A 27,550-nucleotide genomic window follows, 5' to 3' on the forward strand; every position below is an offset into this window, starting at 1 on the left:
CCAATACTGTCAAAGTTAATTATTATTATTTACAAGAAATTAAGCTATCATGTGGTTTATTTTTTAAATATTAATTTTATTTTTTCTAATTATTAAAAAAAATACAAATAAAAGAAGATTATTCTCCTCTTTACCTTGTAAAAACAAGCTGCATTGTTACAAAAATTTAGTCCTAGAGAAGTGGAGTTCTAGGGCTTAAACTTGTACTACAATTTAGAATTCCAAATAAAAATTGATAAACTTTAGGTAGCCTTTTACTTGAAACCTCTTCAAAGGTAAATACATATATATATTCAAATAGATACAAAATATAAAATATATAAAAAATTTAATATATATATATAGTTTGTTTTACAAAACTCAGCTAAAGCATTTTAAAAAAATGAAAATGCAGCACCAATATTTAAGTTAAAGAATTTGAATCCACCTCATCTGTACCATTCTATTCTTATTCCTCAGAGTAAACACACCTATGATTTATCTATGTGTATTATTTTCAGACAGTTTCAGAGCAATGAAATCACAAATGCCATGCTCTTTTGATATTTCTCAGTGACAACCACCCTGGCCTCACAGTCTCTTGCTGTAGTTACAACCTCAGTCACCACTGGCATCAAGCTGTACCTATGAAATGTATCTGCAAGGAGGTCTGTGGTGAAAGGCTCACGTGTGGGGTGGATGTCCCCTGGCTCCTGCTCTGAGCTACACACCCACACCTACAGCAAGCACATTTGCTATCATGAGGCTTTCCACCACAGCTGACTCTGTTGAGGAAGTCATGCTGCACAGGCTTCATGCAGGGTCTCCAATTTCTAATACTGAGAAGTCTGAGAAAATCTCAGACTTTCTGATATATATTGTTGGGTAAGAACAAAAAGTCAAATTGTACAGTTAGTTAGAAAGATACAATTAAACTGCAGGGAAGGCTGCCATATAGGCACAAAGGACACACCTTCAACATATGCTCTCATAAATCCACAGTGTCCTGCTTCATCCAACTTTTTACTAGCGTTCATTTATGTGGAAATATCTGCAACATTTGAGTTGAATATTTTTACAAAGTTACCATCCTCATGAGCCTTGGAGAAAGCTGGTATGCCCACAGTGGTTTTGTTTGTTAAGGTTGTTTTCATACTGGGTACTTGCTACAAAAAGAACTATATCTGAAAATGCAATATAGCTAAAATGAATTTTCCAAACCATCTGACAAATAATTACATTATTGGAATTATTGTTGTGTTCAGTTTGGTCAAGAACAATATAATAAGAAAACAGTAGTTGTGTCAGACCTTTGTATCAAAATAGGTGGTAGTAGTAAACAAACTTTGAGTTCAACATTTAACAAGGATTTATCCTTAGATCACAGTGGAAGTCTCATACAGAAAGTCAAGAAATATTTTCTTATTCTAATTTCACCATTTAAACTCTTTTCTATGCAAAAGAGTTCACTCCGCTGCTTTAATTAAGGCTGTAAAAGAGAAAATAAGAGTCCTTTCAGCTCTGTTCTGTATCTAATATTGCTATTCATGTGATAGTTTTGTTCTCACATCACAATCAAAGAATAAATTTAGTCCATGAGAGTTCTGCTGCTCTCAGTTATTAGTGGTAACCGATATTGCCTTGTATTACATGCATATTGACATTTCCTAGTGTTCTTTTATACTAGAGTACATATGTTATTCTTTACAAATAACAACTTTTCCATCAAGCAACTGATGTTGCCTCTGAGGAAAACAAGGACTGAGTCATGAACACTACCTTCTCTACTTCAACAATTGGCAGCCCAACCAGCATGACCATAATAATCAGTCCAGCCCAGCTGGCGTGCAAATCAGGAGTACCCAAAATGAAAACATTTCTTGCTGCCCTGAATTGTCACACAGGACATGGAATAATTTGGGAACACTGTGAAAGACAAGGAGTCATAGAGATTGCATAGGAAAACAAATATACAAATGTCTAAGAAACAAGATGGGTTTTGTTTTGGTGTTTGGTTTGGGGTTTTTTTGTTATTCAAATGACTATTATTTATTATTCCTATGCAGGAGCTCTCATAATACTAAATACCAGAGAAGGCAGACCGGGGCAGGTAGAAGGAAATTTCGTTGTTCTTGTCAATTTCATCTGTTAATATATAAAATCAGGATATGGTGATTCCACAGAACCAAGTTAAAAGCTCGTTCTAACTTATATTATGAAAAGTTTTTCATTATTTTCTTTTCAGTTTATGTTTTTCTTTTTTATACATGGTGGTAGTAGTGTTTTGCTCACAGAATTTAGCATTTGTGGTCCACACAAGAGCTGTTGGCAGTAAAGAAATTATACTATTCAAACAGCCTGACTTTCTCTTTTTGGAGATGCATTGCTCCTGAGTCTGGAGGAAGTGAAGCTTCAATATTAATCAGCTTCTGTCCTGGGCTTTAACCCATATTACTCCACCAAGCAGATCCCTGAAGAGGTCAAAATCTGCTCTCCTGAAGTCCAGGGTAGTTAGCTTGCTCTGTGCCCTCCTCACTGCCCTAAGGATCTTGAACTCCACCATTTCATAGTCACTCCAGCCAAGGCTGCCCTTGGGCTTCATATTCCCCAAGGGCATGTCCTTGACTGTGAGGACAAGGAAAAGCATAGCAACTCTCCTCTTTGGCTCCTCTATCACTTGGAGAAGGAAATCAATACCATCACATTCCAGGAACCTTCAGGACTGACTGTGCTCTGCTGTGCTGCCACTCCAACAGATATTAGGGTGGTTGAAGTCTACCACGATGACCATGGCTTGTGAATGCGATGTTGCTCCTCTCTGTCTGTAAAGAGACTCATCTATTTGGTCTTTCTAGCTGGGGGGACTGTAGCAGACCCCCCTATGATGTTGCCTGCCCCTGTCACCTCTTTAATCCTGACCCATCAGCCCTCGGTCAGGTTCTGTTCCACTACTAGGTATGTACTCCATGCACTTCAATGAATTAAATATTTGTATTAGAATGGAGTAAAGCATAAAACCTGAACAATAAAAATTGTCAGGAAAGAAAGAAAGTCTTATCTATTTAGTATTAACAAAAACAAACAAACAAACCAAATCCAAAACCAATAAAAGCCCAACCCAAAATTTAATGAGAAATCCAGTGAGAACTGAGTACAGTGAAGTTTACTTGCATTCCAAAAAAAGAGGTTCAATCTTAAAAGTGGCAAAACAGAAAAAAATGGACTTGAGGAAGAATTTGAGAGTGTCAAAGGAAGAGTTAAAGTTTTAAGTTCTAAAAAAATCTAAATCAACATATTCATAAAGTATCTACTATTCTATTTTATGTTATAAAACCCTGTGAGCCCAATGACTTGCATTACACTAATGCACACCATAGATGGATACTTTACTGATAAGAGCAATAACCTTTCACTTCCATTAGGATTTTGTTACTAGACTGAATTGCCCTGACTGATAAGAAGAGAAAAGGGAAAGGGGAAGGGAATATAAATACATATATATATATACATATGTATATATACATATATAAATACAGCAAATTGAAGAGCTCATTAAAAAAAAAGACAATAAATTAAATTACAGAAAAGCCTTCATAAAAGCCAGATAAACTGCCATACAACTTGAATGCTCCTCTGCAGGCTTTGAGGATGTTAGTCAGCTAATTTAAAAGCTTTAAACCTATTTATTGCTTATGAATGTGCTATGCTGACTGTTCTAAAGAGCTAATAATATTCTATTTATCTACAGGATGGGTATAGAAAAAGAACATAAGTGTGATTGTACTGAGTCAGATCAAGGAGTAGAGTTTCTTATAGTGAAGCTACTCAAAACAGTAAAACAACACTTGCATTTTATTTCTAGTTTTTTCCAGTTACTTACATGCCTTTGTTTGAAGAAACGGAGGTAAAAAAAAGTTAAACAAATAATTACTAAGCTGATTTAGGTTAATTAAGGAAGATATCTATTTTACAAAGCCTAAATGTGTTCTCCAGTGAAATCTCAAGTGTACAGGCTGATACTGAAACTCCAGTGAATGCAGTACTGCAACTGCAATAGGTAAGTAGGCAATTAGCAGCGATAAAGAAAAAACCTTGATAAGTCTTTCCTTTTTTTTTTTTTAACAGGAACATTGATCTGGATTGCTAAACAGTAAAGAAAAGAATGAGTAGGTGGCTACTGATGTACAACAGATGGACAGGCAGCCACTCTGTGCAAGACAGTCCAGTAGTATTACTTTCAAATTGTCCAATCAGAAATACTGGAAAAGAAGCTAATGAACTGAGGGGGAAAAAAGTCCACAAGATAGAAAATATGTAAGACATAGCTTTTTAAAACTCCAGGGGCTACTGATGTCCGTATAACAAAGTTCATATGATGTATTGATGAAGGAAAACAATCAAGCAAAAGAACTGACCATGACTACATCCTGCCTAATATCACAATGGGAGAGGAATGAGAATAAAAAATTCAAGAGACAGAATATGCAAGATGCCTAAAACAGAAGAACATGAGAAGTTTCTATTTATCATGGCAATAAATGGTCATTAATAACTGCAAAGTTGATATGTTCAAATGCAAATGGAAAAGAGTCCCTCAAATATATTCTTTACTGTGAGGGTGACAGAGCATTGAAACAGGCTGCTCAGAGAGGCTGTGGAATATCTCCTTCTCTAGAGATATTCAAAACCCACCTGGACACAATCATGTGCAACCTGTTCTAGGTGAGCCTGCTTTAGCAGGGGGGTTGAACTGGGAAGATTTTCAGAGGTACTTTCCAACCACAAACATTCTGTGATTCTGTGAACTACTTAGAATCGAAATAGTTATGATCTTCTCTGAGATGGAAATCTCTAATCAGCCCCTAAAAAGAATCATGTTGCACCTTTCATTAAAACAGATTACTGAAGAATGCATTAGATAAAAAGAAATTTGGCAAATAAATCATAGAATCAGCTGGGTTGGAAGGGACCTCTGAGATCATCAAGTCCAACCCTTGATCCAACATTGCCATGGTTACTAGACCATGGCACTGAGTGCCACATCCAGTCTCATCTTAAAAACCTCCAGGGATGGAGAATCCACCACGTCCCTGAGCAGCCCATTCCAATGCCTGATTACTCTCTCTGTAAAGAATTTCTTCCTAATATCTAACCTAAACCTCCCCTGGCAGAGCTTAAGACCATGCCCTCTTGTCCTACTGATAGTTGCCTGGGAGAAGAGATCAACGTCCACCTGGCTACAACCTTCTTTCAGGGAGTTGTAGAGAGTGATGAGGTCTCCCCTGAGACTCCTCTTCTCCAGGCTGAACAGCCCCAGCTCCCTCAGCCTCTCCTCACAGGACTTGTGCTTGAGTGCCTTCACCAGTCTTGTTGCTCTTCTCTGGACCTGCTCCAGCACCTCAATGTCCTTCCTGAACTGAGGGGCCCAGAACTGGACACAATACTCCAGGTGAGGCCTCATCAGTGCTGAGTACAGGGGAAGAATCACTTCCCTGGTCCTGCTGGCCACACTGTTCCTGATCCAGGCCAGGATGCCATTGGCCTTCTTGGCCACCTGGGCACACTGCTGGCTCCTGTTCAGCTTCCTGTCAATCCAAATTCCCAGGTCCCTTTCTGCCTGGCTGCTCTCCAGCCACTCTGTCCCCAGCCTGTAGCGCTGCATGGGGTTGTTGTGGCCAAAGTGCAGGACCCGGCACTTGGCCTTGTTGAACCTCATCCCGTTGGAATCAGCCCAACTCTCCAGCCTGTCCAGGTCCCTCTGCAGAGCCCTCCTGCCTTCCAGCTGATCGACACTCCGCCCTAATTTAGTGTCATCTGCAAATTTGCTGATGGTGAACTCAATCCCCTCATCTAAATCATTGATAAAGATATTAAATAGAACTGGGCCCAACACCGACCCCTGGGGGACACCACTAGTGACCAGCTGCCAACTGGATGCAGCACCGTTCACCACCACTCTCTGGGCCCGGCCATCGAGCCAGTTCCTAACCCAGCACAGAGTGCCCCTGTCCAAGCCATGGGCTGCCAGCTTTTCCAGGAGTATGCTGTGAAAGATGGTGTCAAAGGCTTTGCTGAAGTCCAGGTAGACCACATCCACATCATTCCCCTCATCCATCAGGTGGGTTTCCTGATCATAAAAGGAGATCGGATTGGTCAGACAGGACCTGCCCTTCCTAAACCCGTGCTGGCTGGGTCTGATCCCTTGCTCATCCTGTAGGTGCTGTGTGATTGCATTGAGGATGATCTGCTCCATACCCTTGCCAGGCACTGAGGTCAGGCTGATGGGCCTGTAGTTTCTTGGGTCCTCTTTCTGGCCCTTTTTGTGGATGGGCGTGACATTCGCCAACTTCCAATCATCTGGGACCTCCCCAGTGAGCCAGGACTGTTGGTAGATGATGGAGAGCGGCTTGACGAGCTCTTCCGCCAGCTCCCTCCCTCATCACCCTTGGGTGGATCCCATCTGGTCCCATAGACTTGTGAGGATCCAAGTGGCCCAGTAGGTCCCTAACTGTTTCCTCCTGGATTACAGGGGACCTATTGAGATTCTTATCTCTGTCTACTAGCTCCAGAAGCCAGCTGTCCTCAGGACAACCCGTTTTACTGTTGAAAACTGAGACAAAGAAGGTGTTAAATACCTCAGCCTTTTCCACATCTTTGATAACTATATTCCCACCCATGTCCAATAAAGAATGGAATTTTTCCTTGCCCCTCCTTTTGCTATTGATGTATCAGTAGAAGGACTTTTCGTTATCCTTCACAGAAGTGGCAAGATTAAGTTCAGGTCGTGCCTTCGTCTCTCTAATTTTCTTTCTACATGACCTAACTATATTCCTAAACTCTTCCTGAGTAGCTAGCCCTTTTTTCCATAATTGGTAGGCTCTCTTTTTTACCCTAATTTCCTTCAAAATCTCAAAATCTCCCTGTTCAACCAGACCGGTTTTCTTCCCCACCAGCTTACCTTTCGGCAGACTGGGACAGCCTGCTCCTGTGCTTTCAAGACTTCCTTGTTGAAGCATGTCATCCCTCCTGGACCCCTTTGTTTTCAAGGGTTGTTGTACACTCTGAACTAGTCTTCTGAATAGGCTGAAATCTGCCCTCTGGAAGTTCAGCATTTACACATACATACATTTATTTGTATGTATATACATATATATGTATACAAACGCACATACGTATGTGAGAGTGTGTGTGTGTGTGTGTGTGTGTATACACACTTGGGATGTATTAGATACCAAGTGTTTGCTTATGCAAAAGCCAATTTTAACTGTTCTTGAAACAAATACATTTAAGCTGAGACAAAAATTGCGTGGAACACATTTCCACTGACTGCAGTATATTAAAACTTTTGGAGTATGATGCAAATTTTTTACAAGTCAATGCTGTCCTCTCATACAGCTTGCTCCAAAAGTAATCACTGTGCACATAAAACCCTAAGAAGACATCTCACGTAATTATAGTATAGATTATGACTTTTCTAGATAAAAAGAATACACTTACAGCTAAACGAAGGACTGCTTTTGGCCTTTACTAAAAGATGAAATAAAAACTACCAAATAGCCCTATTCAGACCTGTGAATACAAGTCCAAAAAGGAGAAAATAAAAAGCTATAAGCTGGTGCAGAAAAGTACCTTATTTGCAGAGAAAACAGGAGATAGATATACTAGCATAGCTTAGAAATAGTGAAGATGCTGTACTAGTAAGGAAAAAAAAAGCGAGAGAAGTCATAATGAAATGCCTGTATCCTATCACAACAGTTTTTATCCATTTGTCCTTTAGTATCTGTACTGTTATTTCTGGAAAAATGTAGGTTTTCTTTACTAGCTTAGATCTACTTTGCTACGGTCCAGTCTCACCAGAGAGGATTACTGATGCTCTCTGTACTCTTTGTTCTGGTAGGAACTCAGGCCAAGCTTCCCAGTGATGGTGAAAATTGCTTTTTTTGCAGTCACTGCTGCTTCCTCCTTCAGTAACCTTGTCTAGCAAATCATCCCTGCTCAGTGAAGTCCAAACTAGAGAAATGTATTGTTATGGCCATTTGCTAACTGTTACCATTTCCTCACTTTGCTAGAGCTTTGGATTGCTCCCCAAAGCATCTTTCTCCATCCAGGGCATTAATCCCAAGCATTTAACTTGGGCACACTGTGTGACTTGGCTGCTATCAGATATTCCTTTAATGGGTGTTCTGACAGTAGACTGCACAAGATTCAATTTACTGTCTGCTGGACTTAAGAAAACAAATACAGTGCTTATACATCCAATAGAGCTTACAAATCCCCTGTAAAATCATAAGCACTGCTGTGCTCAATGGAAGTTTTCCTTTAGGTAGAGAACTGGGCAGACAACCAGCTTCCTTATATTTTCCTCCAAGCTGAAGCACTGACAGCCCTCTTCAGAGAATAAAGGAACACTTTTTTTTCCCCTACTCATAAGTCAGTGACTTTATCCATGAGATGTAACTTTTCAGCAAAAATGTAGGTTTTGTCCTTATCTCTCTTACCTGAGAGTTTATCTATGCTACCCTATTGTGCAGCAGGGAGTACTGAAGTGTAATGCAAATTATCAGTGTATACAGGTAATTTTGCAGGAAATGTCAATCAAATATGAAAGTAATTTTCAAAGCAATTATCAGGCAAATAGGTTAGTGCTTTTTAATTGTTCATGAAAAGTTCCTGAGAGTGTACATACTTTCTAGGCTATAGGCAAGCCAATATATTTTTGGAAAACAATATATAAAGCTCTCAAGAACAGACACATTAGTCTGTTCTTGAACAGGCAGTGGTTACGACTATTGAGGCCATGTTGCTGAGAACACAACTGCATTGGACAGGGCATGTCTCCAGGATGGAAGACTACTGCCTCCCTAAGATTGTGCTCTATGGTGAACTTGCCACTGGCTGCCACAAAAGAGGAGCCCCAAAGAGGAGATACAAGGACTCCCTGAAACAACATCTCAGCCTTGGCCATATCGATCAACATAACTGGTCTACTCTGGCCTCCAAGTGGGAGACATGGAGACACACTATCTATAAGGCTGCTGCTTCTTTTGAGAACACACGCAGAATCACTCTTGAGGAGAAAAGACAGTGCAGAAAGAACCGTGTCTTGCCAATACCGCCTAAGGAAACTTTCCGCTGTGCCTTTTGCAACCGGACTTGTCTGTCTTGCATTGGCCTTTTTAGCCATAAGCGTGCTTGTAGCAAGCATGGATAGAATCCTTCTCAAATCTTCGTTTCCGAAGCCTAGCCATGATGATGATGACACAAAGCTCTTAAAACTATTTCTTTATAAACTTCAGGAATTATCACAGGCTCCATATGAGTGGCATTAAGACTCTAGGAGTATGTCATGCTTTGTGTTGCTAAAATAAAAATGTTAATAAATGCTGGGTTAAGATTTCCACAAAAAATATAGTAAATCACAGGTACAATCTATCTGTGGTTTCCAAATGACCAAAATCATATTATTCATTAAAAACAATCCTAGAAAATCTTGTCATTCACCTGATCAGTATTTCATGTGTGGGTGGGAGGATTCACCCTTGCATTATGGTGGTGAACATACAAGGTGCTGTCCCTTGCTGCTTTATTCTGTTTCAGCTTAAATTCACATTGTCTTCAGATATGGCAAAGATAACACTAACAATTACATATTCATATGTCATCTTGATTACTAAAGCTAACAGGTTTAAATTCTCAGGGTGTGAATCATAACCATTACAACACATTAGATAAACTGTGGTTGTTCACAGTGTGTGTACCTTAAATTCACAATAAACTTGGATAAAATGCGTCAGTTTAAGCATCCTCTAATTATGATTTTTTTATATCTAGGTTAAAAGCCAGGACATCTATAGACTAAGAAAGGGCACAGTCAACTCATGTAGCTGTCTCTTATACTGCTCTAGCCCAATTGTGTTTGAAAACTTTTCAGTCATTCTAAGTTGTGGGGAAGACGGAGAAAGGCACCTGCCAGTAGCAAGGTAACACGTTCACCATGGAACAATTTAGACTTTTTGAAATTAAGTCCAGATTAAAGGCAAGGTTACAGCTAACTGATCAGAGGAAGCAAGCCAGGGAATACACAACCAAACACTGCATTAAGGTAATGGAAACTGGGGAAAGATGTGGTATTTTTAAAAACCACCTCCTATGTTATGTATAAACCCAGTATTTTCTAGTTCTACACAAAGTAATCATGCTGCATGTAAAATAAAATGTCTTTGAAAAATTAAGCTCTGAAACTAAAAGTAATTGGTTGCTCCCTGAAGGATGGTTTAGCCGCCACCAGAAAGTGAAAATAGTCTACATGGGTTAGGGTCTTTGATCTACACAGTCTTAGCTGATTGAAAAGGGTGCTAAACAAGTCCTGTGCATAAAGAATGCATCTGGCATTCCTGAAGTGCTGGACCCAATGTAAAAGTATAGAATCATAGAATAGATTGGGTTGGAAAAGACCTCCAAGATCATCAAGTCCAACCCCTGATCCAACTCCAATTACTATATCATGGCACTAAGGGCCACGTCCAATCTCTTTTTAAAAACCTCCAGGGATGGTGAATCCACCACCCCTCTGGGTAGGCTGTTCCAATGCCTGATAACCCTCTCTGTAAAGAATTTCTTCCTAACATCTAACCTAAACCTCCCCTGGCAGAGCTTGAGCCCATGTCCCCTTGTCCTATTGTTGGTTGCCTGGGAGAAGAGACCAACCCCCACCTGGCTATAACCTCCCTTCAGGTAGTTGAAGAGAGTGATGAGGTCACCTCTAAGCCTTCTCTTCTCCAGACTAAACAACCCCAGCTCCCTCAGCCTCTCCTCATAGGACTTGTGCTCAAGTCCCTTCACCAGCCTCGTTGCTCTTCTCTGGACCCGCTCTAGCACCTCAATGTCCTTCCCGAATTGAGGGGCCCAGAGCTGAACACAATACTCAAGGTGTGGCCTCACCAATGCAGAGTACAGGGGAAGGATCACTTCCCTGCTCCTGCTGGCCACACTGTTCCTGATCCAGGCCAGGATGCCATTGGCCTTCTTGGCCACCTGGGCACACTGCTGGCTCATGTTCAGCCTCCTGTCGATCAGCACCCCCAGGTGTATATAACCCATTAGGTCCATTCTCAGGAGGATGTTTATAGGTCATGCAAACTATTCATTTCAGAATGGTCTACAAGGGTTTTGCCAGCTAGGTCATAGCCAGCTAGTAGATATTCTACAGCAAACATGTTTTATTGTACTTAGGAGTAATTTCTTTATTAGCTGAAAAATTAAGAAAATCAAAGGACTCACAGAAACATTTCAAGCCATTTGTTGTATATGGAAAGAGTATATTTGCTTTCAAAATCTATTTCTGACTTCATGTTTTCAGTAAACTTTATGAGAGAAATCTATTAACTATGCATCACATAGTAGTAACAACAATTTTTCATTCATCAGTAATTTCTCTGATCCCTTCTGAGCTTAAATACTTTACACTGGCAGCTTATATGCCTTACCCAATCACAAAGTCTTCCCCATCTTTCAGAATTTAAATACCTTGGGATCTTCTTCTGGCATAGATTTTATTTTCTGTATGTCTTTTATCTCTTGGAAAATTCTATCTGCTGTCTCATTTCTGACTACTCTATGAAGATAGAGAGTAAAGAATTAAGTGCAAACTTTGATAGCAAGGTTTCAGTCTTCTATCAATAAACAAGATCAATTTCTCGATGCTGTAATTTTAAATCTCTTCACCCAAATCTTTAAATTCATCATTTTAAAATGGCACCCAAACCTATTGCCCTTTGTACCTTCCAGAGGTTTGCCTGGAGGTTACAGTACAGTGCAATGATATGCAAAGTGCTGCAAGTAAATGGATCACCGAGGGGAATAAGATAGAGCCCAGAAAAAAGTACAAATAGTCTCTTAGGTTGTAAGTATATACATAAACTTGAGCCTTTTGTCACCCAGAGGCATTTCCTTCTTGCAATTTTTTCTAACCCTAATCAGAGAAAAACAGTATGGTACTTTTTTTCTAAATGAATGACCAAGGCACAAAGGCAGAAGAGAGTCAATCTCACACCTCTCTCTGTTGGAAATGCCCTCAGACCTCCTAAGTCCCAATGTACCTAAGCAATGCTATGGTTTTTGTAGATTGTTTTAGTTTCTTTTTTAAAGGAACAAAAACCCAGGCCACTTTACTTCACATCTCTGTATTAAACAAGAAATCCATAATAGATCCGTACCAGAAATGGAGTAATTGGCAGGTAAAGTAGTAGGTGTTTGTAGTTCCAATTAATGCCTATGACTGAAATAGGAAAGTCACAAAACAGGAAAAAAATAAAATTTACTTGTGCTAAAAATAACACATTCATTTAGTACCTCATGAAGAAAAACACGTTTAAACTAGCTCTACTTATAGTGTAGAAATACCTGTTTTATAATCTGGTTTTAGTAACTAATGGTGTCTATCTTATCTGTGTTGAGGCAAAGTAGGAAAAATATCACAAGAAAGAAGACAAGCAAAATCCAAAGGCTATTAATTGGAATTTTAAAGAAGTCAATAATCCCAACACTAAGCCATCCTGATTTACTGTATTACTTATGCAAAACAAGCATAAGAAATTTGATACAAGAATTTGATACAAGCATTTAGAAATTTGATACAGTATTAAGAAACAACATACCTGGAAGTAGCACCCACAAATGGAATAAACTATTAATTTCATAATATTTTAAAAACTATATGTGCTGGCACCTTCTAAACTTATAATTACTTATTAGCTTCTTCCTTTATTTAAGATTAATAGAAAATCAGCTTAATTATTACAGGCTACATTTGCAAAGCTGCTAAAAGCTGAAAATTACTGCTTGAACTAAAGAAGGATAGATGTTAAATGATGGAGATCTTTTACTGCCTTCCTTCATGCTGAGGCATTTTTATAGGTCACCGTATCCATTTAGAGAACCAACATTTATTTCAACAAAATGCCCCAAAGTCAATATCTGAACATCATCCTCCCCCTTGACTCTTGCAATATCTCAAATACTTTCTGGGCACATTTATACAATGGGGTGCAGTGTGAGCAATCATGAGGACAACTAAAATTCAAGGAAGAATAGCTCAGCTAAAAATGAAAAATGAAAACAATAGCAAACAACGACAACTAAATTAAGTAAAACCCTACCTTACCACAGTATGGTGCATTAGGATCCTCATGTACCAGCCTACAGTCCAAATGCAGCTTGCCAAGTGTAGCTGAGTGGCCCACTGAAATCCAGTACAGAAGGACTAATACATGAAAGAGAATCAGGCTTTCCCTCTTCACCTGATCTTTTCACACCCACTGCATAGCTAATATGTATTAGCTAATATATACACATAACTACCCTTCCCAAACTTATTTAACAGCCATAGCTGGTGTTTTCTCACCTACTGCTGCTTCTTGTGTGTAACTTTGGTAAGGAAAAGATAAGGACGAATATGTGGATAACACCATTTTTGGAAATTGAAACTGAATTTACTTTATAGTATTACTTTTTACAACAAAGGTATTCACTTATAAAACGATAGTGGTCAAAGTACTAACAAAAAGTCACTGCGAGGAGCAGTGAAACTGAATAGAGAAGAAATAAGGCTTGAGCATCCCTCAGCATTTTATTGTGAGAATGACTACAGTTAAGAATAAAAATTTACCTATTTAATCCATGTACTACAGCTTAGTTATGGGACTAACTTTGAAGGCATTATAGATAACCCTTTGATAATGAAAATAAAGAATACACCATATAGTATGACTTTTAGAAATTTTTCCCATTCTTTAAGTTCACATTACTGGATTATTTGTATTCAGTTGTTTCATCAATCTGTTTGCACTAAAGTATTCCCAATGAAAGACTGTTATACTGAGCTGCTCCTTCTGTACAATTATTGTGTCATTTTTGACTTAAGTACACTTTGAGGTAATTGTTAGTGACAAAGCATAGCAATCAATCCACAGGGATAGTTTTAGGCATCATCACAGTAAACATGTGATTTGATCCAACTCCCAAGGACCCACCCTAGACATCCATTTCAACTCGCCCTATTGCATCTAATCCCTGAAGGCAGAACAAGGTCAATGGTTTAGGTAGATGACAAAAGAGTCTCAAATACTCAAGACCATAAAAGTAGCAATCTTTTTGAATCAGATAAATGATGCCTGAAAGCAATGTATTGTGGAGGGGAAGCCCTACAGAATTTGTGTAATTTGACGTTTTGTATGACTTAGTATAGCTTAGTTATACTGTTAATTCCAACAAGTTGACAGTGAAAACTTTAAAAAACCTGTAAGTGAGAATGAAACTTCAGCATGCTTAACATTTTTGTCTCAGTGAAATAAAAGGACAGAAAACACATTTGGCGCTTTATTCAGCTCTATAAGTATAATACAAAAAAATGGAAAGGCAATGGCAATAATTTTAAAAAATCTGCCTTTGTCTACATTTTGGTTATGAAATGGAAGGACAGAATCATTCCTTTTTTTTATGTTGGAATGTTTCTACTAACTCACCAAAACTGAACATATCAAATTTTCTACTTTGGAATCAATTCTGACATTTAATGCCTTGCAAGAATTTCAAAGCAAGTACTATTCAATTACAAACTCGTGCATTGCCAGTATGATTCTCATCTAATACTGTATTATTTTATAACAGAATATTAGTTTTGTGCAAATTTGTCAGTGCGAGTGCATGTTTTGCTTGGATAGGTTCTATCCCTTATATAAATTCATCAGTCCACAAAATAGAATCAACACTGGCAACTTTATTAACTTTAACCCTGACAAAGATGGAATCTTATCCCTTCCTACCTGTTTAAAGGGCAAAAACCAGCATCTGTTTGCATGTTTTACTACTGCACTCACTAGAATTATTTGTGTCGCTCTCAGTGATGCCCAGGGACAGAAAAAATGAGTTTGCTGGTAGCTTGTGCTCCCTCTGCTGTCTGAATTAAGCATGAAGAGCCAGCCAAAGCACAGCCATGGGGGCAGTATTACAAATGCAGAATGATTTTTTGAAATTTCCTAGACACACTAAAAATATCACATAAAAAGATAATTTGATTCTAATTTATTTGCAAGAAGATGAAATGTATATATTTGGATTGGGTTTTCATTTGCCCTACTGCATATCTAATAAAACAGACAATGTATTCATGATTTCCAGCTATGATGGCTTGTAAACATTACCAGTGACTAATTGGATAGTCATTTGATTCAGCACAAAGTAATTTCTCTCCATTAGATTAAATATGTCACACCCTGTCAATTAAAAATCCATTTAACATCAACCCAGTAATAATAAGCATTTTGAAACAAGGCACCAGAAACTCCATTTGTAACTAAAATTCCCTATATATAGTAGGAATTTGGCTTAGCATCACAAGCAAATTTACTCTTCACTACAAGTTTGCCTACAGCAAGAACTGTAAAAGAAAAATTTTCCTTTTATTATAACATTTCTGTAATGGATTTTTAACACATCAGCATCAGATAGCTATTTGCATTAGCTCATTTTCACGGTTTCATAATAATTATTTCTTATTGTTTGTCTCTTCGGGCATCAGGAACAACGTCCAGATTAAGAAAGCCCTCAACCCCAACAATATAAATTCATCCATATTCCCTGAGACAATGATAATATCACAAACACAAATGAAATTTGCTATCATTGACTTTCTTTTCTCCCTTTTTTCCTTTGTCCTGTTTGGATTACAACTATTACATTCAACTAATACTATCACAAAATGTGAGCATACATAATTGATTATAAGCCATTCTGAGAATTTTATCTGGAATCATAAACAAGAAGCACTGACATAAAGGCCAGATATATTATTTCCCTCTAAAAAGGATGGCAAACCAAAGTATTGTGCAAAAAGGTATTAACTTCAGGAAAGCTTTTTGTCTTCATTTCATCTGTCCACAATTTTGTCAGGAATTTCAATAAGCAAATGAGCAGTTGCTTTATTTCAAATTCGTGTTAACTTATTTTGTAAATGCCTAAATATTTGTAGAATACAAATGTAAATTTTTGGTTCACACACTACCTATGGCTATCACATTGATGTGGTGATGATTCCTGGAAGTGTTTTCACAGATGCAAACTGTGATTTAGCTGAGACATTCAGCACGTGTCAGTTTTGTCTGAACCTGCAATTAACATGCAAGGTAAGGGGGACTGAACCAAATTTGAATCAACAGAGGCAAAAAACTTTCAAAACCTCCTGATCTATGCAAAAAATACCCGAAGGAAGACCAATGAGATCACAAGCCTTTATAGGAAATCCAAGCCAATACAAATGGTATAGCAAGACACTGATAGGATCCAACTGCGCGTATTCCACACTATTCCCCACTCAGAAGCCTGCCAAGGACCCACTGCACTGCCCTAGGACAGAGGCACTGTCTCAATATTAGCAGGTGTCACATCGATTTGTGTTATGCCAGAAAGCAAGGAGACGCAAAGTGAAAAGCAGCAGCATACAAAGACGTATTTTGCAGGAGGGAAGAGGAAAGCTCCATTTAAAAACAAATAAAAAACAAAACAGAAAAAACCACAAGCAACAAACAGGAAAAAATCCAAACCAAAAAAAAAAAGTGCCCTGAATAGACAAGTGGGAGTCAATGGGCAGAAGGAAGTAAAATTGCTTATCTGATCTGTCTCATGACCCACATGACTAAAGACTTTCTTTTGCATCACTGAGCCAAATGGCACAGTCTCTACAATTCCAAAAACACTGTTCTTTGACTTAAAAGGATGATAACATTAATTTGCCTTTGCAGAAAAAATATTAATTCATCGTGTTTTAAAGAACATTCCCCCCGATTCTAGAAGATTTTTCAATATGAGGCAAAGATGAGTCTCTAGGAAACAGTGCCAAAAATCCTGGTTGGATTAGATAAAGTCATATTGAATGCTGAGTCTTCTCACTAGGCTTCACTGCATATCAGTTCCTGAAAAGGCCATTTGGGTGCAATCTTGTAAAGTGCCTGTGGAATGGGCAGCTCCTGGAGGGAAGGACAGCATTTTGAAATTAGCAACTAAATCTGAATTTATCTGTAAGGATTTAAGAACTTTATTTCATCTAGATTAGAGTCCTGTTCTTTGGTGTCAGAAGGTATTTGTGACTGTTAAAAGCAAGCATGTAAAATAAGGGCCTGGATTACCCACAGCTTTATCCTGGTAGGCAGAGGATAGGCAGACATATGCCTTCTTCTTTCTCACAGATGCTGCAATATTTCTGGATTAGGAGGAGGGGATATATTGGACCCTAACAGTGAAAGAATTGGCTTGAGGCACTCTGACACAATGGGGAGTTTATCTTTCACAATGGAGAGCAATTTTCTCTCTGACACTAAAAAGTATATGTTTATGTTTAACTGGGATTATACGTAATAATTCTGACAACAAAACGCTGTTTCATGTTGTAACTGTTACCTACTATCAATCCTTCTCACTCTGGAAAGCAATACAGACATTTTACAAAAGGATATGTCTTATTGTGTGTAATTTTTATACATGTTTTTATAAGCTGAAATGCATTTAAATAATAAGAAAGTTTTAGTAATTAATTTTTTATTTTTCCAAAGTAAACAAAGACTTGACTGAAAGGGTGGGAGCTAAAAATAAACCAGTCATTGAAAAAGTCTGTGATAATACTGAAACTGAGAACAAACTTTTGTTATAAAAGTTCATTTCAGAACAACATTATTTGCAATATCAAACTGTTTAAACTTTATCATCTATTAAATAAAATACAAAATATGTTTTAAAGCAGGTTTACGATATTTTAAAAAGTAAATAAATTTATTTAATTTGCTTTTAAAACTACATCAGAAAACATAACTAAAACTCTGTGCTCCTATACCTATTACAGAAATTATATTTCACTTCTAAAAAAACGTGCAATAGAGATTTTGAGGAAGAATCAAAACTGTAAACACGTAGACAAGAGATACTGGATTCTTAATTCCTTGAAGTTGTATACATGAATCCTTGTTTGATTTCTTAAGTGGCTACTTAAATTTAAAAAACGTAGTGAAGAGGTAACAGAACAATTACAATTTTAAGATTACCTGCTCAATGTCACATATGCATCTACTGAAACTTAAAACTGCATACAGTTTAGAAGAATGTATTGTATAGAACTTTGATGTTATTTGGAAATGAAAAGTTACTATTATTATTATCAACTAATAATTCAACAAAAATAATGTTGTACAATATTGTACCTATCTTGTTCTCTATATTACTATTTTTAGGTATGGACCCTTATTTCTCATATTAATAAAGAAGTCATTGATTAGCTTACTTTTTTTTGTATGGGATTAAACAGCTGCAATGATGAGACTAATCTTTACACAAACTTTTTTCCACCCCAAGAAAAAGGGAAAAAAAATCAAATATTCATAATTTACATTTTATTAGCATAATTTTGATAAAAATACTTTTCCCAAGTTAAAGACATTGCAATTCAACAGCAATTACAAGAAGGTGGCTGCAAACACTTGTTTATATATTAAGCAGACATTTAATATTTCATAATATATAAAAGTGACACAGTTTAAGATTCATGTTCTTGATCAGCTTTGCTTAAATTTTTCATTTTGTTATTTCATAGTCAAATAGACTATGAAAGAGTCTAAAGTTGCAGCTACGTTTCCTTTACATCATCTCCCAGAGAAGGAACACTATTGATCTCTGCTCTTGCACAAGACTTTTTCTTCCTGGTAGTCCACAGTTAAATATATATCACTAATTCTGGACAACAGTCTCTGTTTCCCTAATCTAATGAAAAAATTATGACCTACCCATTCAACGTTACTAACTGTCATGTTCTACCACCTTTTGTTGTAACTTCAGCTGTACTTATTCTGATGTTAATGAAACAAGAGATCACAGAGGATTTTTAGTCAGCAAACCTCTGAAGATGCTAAATACTTCATTAGTTAATCCCTAACAGATAGACAGAGGATAAGTAGCTTCACACTGGTGTGAAACGTACCCTCTATTCATATGCCAAAATAAGTAAAGTATATATGCTTACTATTGATCAAGCAAAGAAAACAAGAAGCCACCTTTTTTATTTTCTGCCTTGATCTGAACAGAGCAGGTTTTAAACAAACAAATAAACATAAAAAGATTTGTTCATGTTGGGTTTTGTTCCTTGTTGTTTTGGTTTGTTGTTGTTTTTTTTAATTTTGCTTTGCTATTAATGCAATTTTGAAGTTTATCATGAAAGAAATACAAATTAAGAGTCTTTTATGAGCTTTTTCTGTTTTTTTTTTTTTCCCCCCAGTTATGATAGGAGTTAGCAATCTCCTTCAGAATCCACAGATTCAAATGATAAAGGCGAGGGATTAAGCACAGCCGATTAACAGTCTGTGTCCTCTTCAATCTAGCATTTCCACTGTAGATAAACCCATATTCAGACTGAAGTTATAATAAACAGACTGTCCTCAATATCATTTCCCTAGATGACCTCCTCAAAACTGACATTCAAGTATTCTTGTGGAAAATTACAGTTTATAGTAACTGAAAAAGCAGACAAGACAATATATATCCACACAAATGATTCTGAAGATCAAGCCAAATGTTTAGAAAGAAATAGGATAAAATGATAATTTCACTATAATTTTTTTTTTTGCTTCAGTTCTTAGTAATTTCTTATTACTACATGTTTGACATACAAAATGAAAGAAGTTTCCTAGATTTTATTTTGATTGCTTGTATTATGTATCTTCAAAATAACTGCATTGTTATTTATACTTATACAAATCTCAGTTGATTACAGTGGTTGCAATTCTTTCCCTTGCAAAGGCAAAGGAAAACAAACATTGAAATTCTACAGGTACCTTAGATGGTCTGAGATACAAGAGTTACTCTAAGGAAAGTGTCATCAAAAAACATTTAACCAGTGAAAAACAGCAAAAGAATAAAAATCTATATGGGAACAATTACAGAAATATTCTGTTAGGTATGTGTATTGACTTCTATCATAAAGAATATTTTCACCAAAAATGAAAAAATAAAAGCCCCTAAAAACAAAGATATTTTTTGTTTTGTAAGAACACTTCAACACGGAAAATTCTGACAGGATTCTGCTGATATTTGACATTTGAAATGCAGAATCCTATGGGTCAAAAGAAAGGAAATTATTAATACAGACGCAGACTGTGTAACAGGGCTTTTTAATTTCTTTACCTAGAAGCTAGAACTATTTTAAGGAAGTCATTTAATTTCACTATATTTTTTCAGAAAAAAAGCAGTAACATTTCAAACTATTTTATTATAAATAACTTAACTTATCACCTAGCTAAAGAGATTGAATTCTACTCTTTATTTCCATTAGTTTATAGTGGCAGGATTCCAGTGATGCAATTCTGAAATCAGATGAAGACATGTGTGCATTTCTTCTTCACTTCTTTATTGCAAGTACATGATCAAAATCTGGTTCTCTTTGACCAAACCACACAAGTGATAAGAATCAGGTCATGCTATATAGTGACAAAAAAACCCAACCAAAAAACCAATCAAAAAAACCCCCAAACCTGAGCTGCATTTTGATTAGTTATTCACCAGAACTGACTTGAAACAAGCACTGCATATGACCATAGTTAATTCATTAGAGTCATTTATCTGTTCTTTTCACCAAAGTTAAAAAAATAAAAAAAAGGGCACATAATATGATTCAGATTAAGTTCCACAATCAGAAAATTAATTAGGTTTGGATGATTCCAGCCACCTTTTCTTCTAGACACAAAACAGTTTCAAACCTCTTTTAAATCAATCTGTATTTGAGAAAGAATTAAAAATGTGAATATAATTCAAAGTCACTCACTTTGAGATCTTGCTTCGAAAACTAATTTCATGGTCTGTCTCCATAACAACATAACTTATTTTTGCCAACTAAGACTCATATAATTAAGCATAACGTGTTTAATCAGATTGTATGGACTACGATTTAAGGCTATTTATGTTTAGTATGATTTGGAGACATGCTAACTTAGGAGATGTGATTTGTAGGTCAGTTCCCCTTAAGCATCTTTATGGGCAGATGATTGCATATTTACCTCACCAAAAAAGTCACACTGAGTTATATTTAACTAGTGACGTAATATACAGCATACAATTAAAACATTGTGTACTCACTCCATTTATGAATTTTTAAATTTCTTGTTCTGCAATGGAACCTGTTAAAAACACTTGTCAAGAGCAGTCTTGCTTTCGGCTTATCACTGACATCAAACCTTGTCTCTCATTATTCAGCTACATAGTCTTTTATGCATGGGTTTATAGTTTGAAGATAAAAAAAAAATAGAAGCAAGAGTGTTACAGGTTGGTAGTCATTCAGACCATGAAATTTTATTTTCCATCTGATATCAAACATTCTTTTCCTAGACATTCATATATATTTTTCCCTGTCTAGTCTCCTGTGTTCCTTAACTAATTAATGAAACTTCTTGTTATTAGATGAGGGGAATGTACACATTTATTAAAAATAGACTCTAAAATAAGACTGAGTTAGCAGAGCTGATATTCCTTCAGTGAGAACAAATAAAATCTTAACCTAGAATGCTTTCTTAGGGCAAGCTTACCCTGGTGACTAATTAAAAGCTGAAGGATAAAATCCAGAATATAAACAAATTTGGAAAAGAATTATCTGTGTTATTATCCAAGGAGTGAGAAGGAATGCAATGAGACTGGAAGAGGGAAAGAACTGGGTCAAAAAGATCTCCTCCTTCATCGACGCGCACATGCGCACAACACACACATGAACACACACACATGTTCACATAGAGCCCCCATAAACACAGCTTTTCTTTCACTTTTCATTTAAGCAGCTTGGTAGTATTTACTTTTGCAAAGCTCCGAGTGTTCCCAAACCTTACCCCTTTATTTTTAGCTTTCAAGTTTTTGCTTCAGCTGATGAGAACAGGAAAAGAAGGCGGTATGTTTATTGCTGGCACACAGCTTGGAAATTCTGAGTAAAGAAGCCAATCAAGGCAGAAGGATTATAATAATCAAAATACAAAATTTGCATATTTAGAGTATGGTTACTGAGAAATAACAATGCTTTGGTTATGTAAATTAAACACTCAGTTAAAGTGAAGGGATTTGCATATCTGGGAGAAATCTGTCATGTTATGCATCGGTAACTACATTCTAAGTAGCTGAAAGAACTGGCTTTAAGTAGAATATTAAATATAACTGCCAGGAGTATTTTTTATTTCCTTGTGATATAGAATAGGCTTAACTCATTTGGGGCCTGATGAAAACAGGTCTTCTTGCCTGTAGGAAGCAATACTATTCAGAACAACCAAAGACACATTCATCATGCCATAAAGCTACAATTCTGAAGATTGAGATCATGTAAATGTTCAAAGAGTTCTGTGTTACCAATTGTGTTCATCCTTTTTGTCTACTGAAAGCGGATTAAAGCAGCCCTCTTGAGAAAGGATTGCATAAAACAGACAAAAGTTTAAGGCTACCTGTTCAGCTCTGCATAATAAAATCATGTTTAATTCATTTTAAATTTAGTGAATGAAAAAAAAATAAGTTGGAGTGAAATGTTTCATAGATAAAAAATTCTAAAAAAAAGCCCTGCTGACTGAATTACTATAACAACTTTCTATTATCCATTAAAATCAAGCAGACTTAATAGTAGGTCCGGAGGTTTTATAATAAAACTAAAGGAAAAAAAATTAGGGAAATTCTCCTTAAAAAATTAGTACATAACACTATATTTGTACCATTCATGCACGGAAAAATAAATATGTTACTTCACATTAACGTTTATTTCCCCTTTCCTCTCTTGTGAATGATACTCAGCTTTATTATAGATATAAACTTAAGGCTGGCTTACACACCCTGGCCCCTGCCTGCAAATGAAACTGTGGATTGGTGTTGCACTGAAACGAGAGAGATTCTTGCAAGCATAATCAACCTGCAAAGTATTACTTTTAATGCATGTTCGGAACATTATCCATTTCTACAGATAAAACATGGAGGAAACTCAGCAAGATGCTTTAAAGACCTATGTATAGAACTCGTAAGCGTGCTGCAGTGTGGTCCTCAGGGTACTTACCATCCTCTGTGGGCACATAGATATTCAAATACAGACAGTCTTCATTTTGATCTTGAACATATGTCACCACAGTATCCAGATTGGCTGTAAACCAGACTGGCAGCATATCGTTGAGCAGTGACCTCTCATCCAGGTACTGAGGGCAGACAGCAGCAAACTGTGTGGCGTTGCGGACACCTGTCCAAGACGACGGTGGCTCCGGGGGCTGAAATCGCCTTTCTCCAGTTGGAGGAGAGGCATAAGGAACACCCAGGTACTGCTCCACTGGACCAAGGATCTCATTAGGCAAAGGTGTTCTTAAACCACGTATTTTGCCATAATTCGTAGTAACAACTGGGTATTGTGCTTGGCCATCAATGAGAGTAATTCTTATAGCCAGTGCAGTTATCCACAGGAGGAAGTTAGAATTCAACATGACACACATTGGGGTGAAGATCAAAGGCAGCCATATGAGTCCCATTGGTTTCGACATTATTTAAATCAACATCAGCAGGGCTCTTTTTTTTCCACAGCCAGCAGAAAATTAATCAGTCAAGGAAAATGCAAACTAATAAAAAAAGTCGTCAAAAGGAGATGAAGCAAGGGAAAATGTAACCTTGTTCAGGCAACAAAAAAACAAAAGCTGATGTGTGTAGGTGCCTCAGCTGACTGGCTGTAAACAAATCCCAACATCAGAAGAAACAAGGGAGTGTTTGCCCCTAAGGCCCATCCCAGACTCTAGTGTTGACTTAATCCTGGCAACGCATAGCACTTCCCAGCAAGTAGCGTGGCAAGAGATCTGCAGTTATTCCACTTGCCCAGTGAAATTGCTCCTTCTGGTGAAGTCCAGCCCACTCAGTCAGCCTGTGGCCAAAAGAAAATAAGCAATTTAAATCAAGAGAGAAATTTATATAGGCATAAATCTAAAATAAAAGTTAAAAAAAATATATTCACACACTACTCCCACGTCAAGGCCCACAAAAGTTTTATGAATTTTAGACATCATAGTTATGCGTTTCCAAAGACAGGTAAGGTAAGAGAGCTGAAACAGAATACATAAGCTCTTGAGAGGTTATACCACAAATCAAACATTTGTGCTTTTATATATGCTTCCAAACCAAACCACAGGCCAAACATTGTTGCTTTCAGGAAGGGTGTCACATTTAAGTGTTAGCTTAAGGGTATTTTCTGCCCTAAATAAATGGAATCTCCTTTTTGAGCATATTTGCCCTCCCACAGGAACCATTCATTGGTTTTTTCTCCTGTATTGGATAATCTCTCTTTGTTATGATATGACTTCTATAGAGTGTTTTTCACATGACTTCTTTTCTGTATGACATCCTAATTTACGTTCATCTAATTCAGAAATTCCAATTAATGGAATAGCATTACATTAGTTCAAATCAATTATGTGAACAGTTAGTCAAAACCAGATACAAATTTATTTGGTTTTGTATTTGTTTTCTTTGTTCTATGTCTGACAAACAGAACAATGAAAAATGAAAAGAAAAAAAGTGTGATACAATCTCTTGAAAGTCAGATTTTGACCTACATAGTGTTACAATTACATAACATTAGCTTCTTGTATTCTCCCACTTTTATTTTTAGACAGAAGGCAATTCCTACAATAATTCTGTTAATTTTTAATGAAATACAAGTCACTTACATGTATATGCTAACCACTACAAGTAGTACAAATAAACACACATCAACATTCTTATACCTGCCCAAAGAAAGGAGGAAGTTCCTTTTCACCCACTATTCAACTGAAACCACAGACAACAACTGCACAGGTAAAAAAATCCATATTATGGGAAACCAATACTGATGCCTTATATTTGGTAGGATGAACACACCTTTATACATCAAACTCATATAACTGAACTACCAGGTCCTGTTTTCAGTCAGGACTCTGACAAGGGAAGTATTTTGAAAGATATTTCATTCTCTCAAAACTCCTGGAATTCTTCAATGACTTTATTTTAGCACTCTTACCATAAAATTTTTGAACACCTGAACACCAGAAACCAGAAAAATATCACACACGTATTATTTGTGGTGGACCAAAATTTCTACTGACATTTTCACTAGGACTTGCAATTTGAGTGCCATTTCTGAAGAAGTCATTACCAGATCTAAGTGTTGTGTCCCCGAGGACACTACCAGGGCCATCAGTTCCTGTCTGAGCTATGCTGTGGGAAGCCTGTGCCCATCTCCATGCCCAGCCTGGATCTTGCCCTCACTGGGTCCCCAGGTTGACCCTGGACCTGACTCCTCACCTTGCCTGGCCTTATGACATTGGGTCATGGCAGGGTCCTGTCTCTGTTCTCAACCCACCCTCAATGTGATGCTTTAAGAGTTTAGAGTATTGCCTTGCTAGCACTGCAGTGCCCACAGCTGCTGGGTCATCCTCCCTCAGGGGGCAGCCCTGCTTCAGCTGCTCCCTGACACTCAGAGTGGTCAGCCAGCTATGGGTCACCTGAAATTCCTCGTCAAGAACCACCTTCCCTTCTGATTTCTGCTACTGTTGTTAACAATTGAAGTCAGCACCAGGTGATTGATTTGAACTATCTGCTCCCTCTTGCTGTCTCCCTTTCTGACTTCGGCATACTTTCTGACCATGCAGCACAAATCACATTTTCCAACTGAGGATTTAACCTGTGCTCAGGGAGAAGCAACAGGTCTTACTTCCTTGATGCCCACACTGCTGAAGTTTGTAATGACATTTTAAGAAGTGTGGAATAAAGTGCTAAGAAAATTGACAAGGTGGAAGGAAAGACAGCAATTCAGATGATAAAAGACGGACAAAGAAAAAAATTGTCTGGAGAAACAGCAAATGAAAAAAGAAGAAACAAAACAAGAAAAGAAAATGAGAATAACAAATAAACAACAATGAACACATGACCAGCATGGAGAGAACAAAAAATGACAACATGAAGGAAAGTCGAAATCCTCAGTTGATGTAGTAGAGATAATATACAACAGTCAAAAATATGACTTACTAAACAGTATGTATCTGCATTAATTACAGCAGGGCTTTGGATATCTGGTTATATGCCATCATTTTGAATAGGGTGAAAGGACAGGAAAAGGGAAACATTTATTATTGCCCTGGAACTGAATTTGTTATTCCTTTATCTAGGAAGTAAGAACAACAAAAGTTAGTTTTGTGAGTATTAAATCCACTCATGTGGTGTATTTTATTTTCCCCCTGTACCTTAACAGAAGCATACATACATAAAGTGTGCATTTCTGATTCTTGCACACATAGATATTAGATTTTAAGGATCTTGAATCCATACGGAAATAAATCGCTGGCTAACAAGCAGAAAATTATCAGATCTCTCAGATCCACTGTCTGAACTGTAACAGACCTGCAGCCTTTGCCAACCAGTGCAAAGACATAAATAGCACATAATGACAAGTGCATTAACACAGCCAAGATAAATATTATAAACAAGCAATTTTAAGATGATAAGTCAGAATAAACTCACTTTTGTAAAATGTTTTGGTTATTCAAAGTTATTGAGTTTCGCCAGTTAAATGATGATCATTTTTAATAATTTCTTAGTAAAGAGGTCTCACAGAAAAAGTTTACATAAGCAATAAATTATGTATGACCACTGTATACAATAAGTCTTTAAACAGAAGTCTCACAAACAAAATTGTTTTGCAAAGACAGTATTACACAGAATCACACAAGGTCGAAAGAGACCTTCAAGATCACCTGGTCCAACCAACAGCCTAGCATCACCATAATCACCCCTAAACCATATCCCCATAGCCACCTCTTGAACACTTCCAAAAACAGTGACTCCAACACCTCCCTGGGTAATGCCTAATCTTATTCCAATGCCTAACCACTCTGCTAGTGTTTGTTTGTTTGTTTGTTTTTAATTTAGTCTGAACCTCTCCTGGTGCAACTTAAGGCCATTTTCTCTCATCCTTTCACCTGGGACATGACAGCAGAGACTGACTCCCACCTCAAAACAACCTCCTTTCAGTTATTTGTACAGAGCAATAAGGTCTCCCATCAGCCTCCTCTTCTCCAGATTAAACAACCCCAGCTCCATCAGCTGCTCCTCATAGGACATGTTTTCTAGACTCTTCACCAGCTTCATTGCCTTGCTGTGGACACAGTCCAGCATCTCAGTGTCCTTTTTGAAGTCAGGAGCCCAAAACTGAACACAGGATTCAAGGTGCATCCTCACCAGTGCCAAGTACAGAGAGAGACAATCACTTTGCTTGTCTTGCTGACCCCACTATTTCTGATATAGCCAGGATGCCACTGTCCTTGGCCACCTGGGCACAATGCTGGCTCATGTCCAGCTGGCTGTCAACCAGCACCCCCAAGTCCCTTTCTGCTCAGCAGCTCTCAAGCCACTGTTCCCCAAGGCTGTTGTTGTGATCCAGGTGCAGGACCCAACATTTGGCCTTATCAATCCTCATACAACTGTCCTCAGCCAATCCAGCCTCTCCAGATCCCTCTCA

At 37.4% G+C, this 27,550-nt stretch overlaps 1 protein-coding gene across 3 annotated transcripts in view; it reads right to left on the bottom strand.

Moving 5' to 3' along the window:
• NLGN4X (neuroligin 4, X-linked) overlaps window positions 1-27,550 on the bottom strand; it is a 179,269-nt gene that overhangs the window by 100,538 nt on the left and 51,181 nt on the right. For all 3 annotated transcript variants that reach the window (XM_017828972.1, XM_017828973.1, XM_017828971.1), the window contains exon 3: window positions 23,081-23,923. In XM_017828972.1, coding sequence (XP_017684461.1) covers window positions 23,081-23,552 — 472 coding nt within the window. In that variant the 5' untranslated portion in view covers window positions 23,553-23,923. The remainder of the gene's footprint in view (window positions 1-23,080; window positions 23,924-27,550) is intronic.

This window comes from Lepidothrix coronata, unplaced genomic scaffold (assembly GCF_001604755.1).
Source record: "Lepidothrix coronata isolate B3197 unplaced genomic scaffold, Lepidothrix_coronata-1.0 Scaffold155, whole genome shotgun sequence".
Taxonomy (NCBI): Eukaryota; Metazoa; Chordata; class Aves; order Passeriformes; family Pipridae; genus Lepidothrix; species Lepidothrix coronata.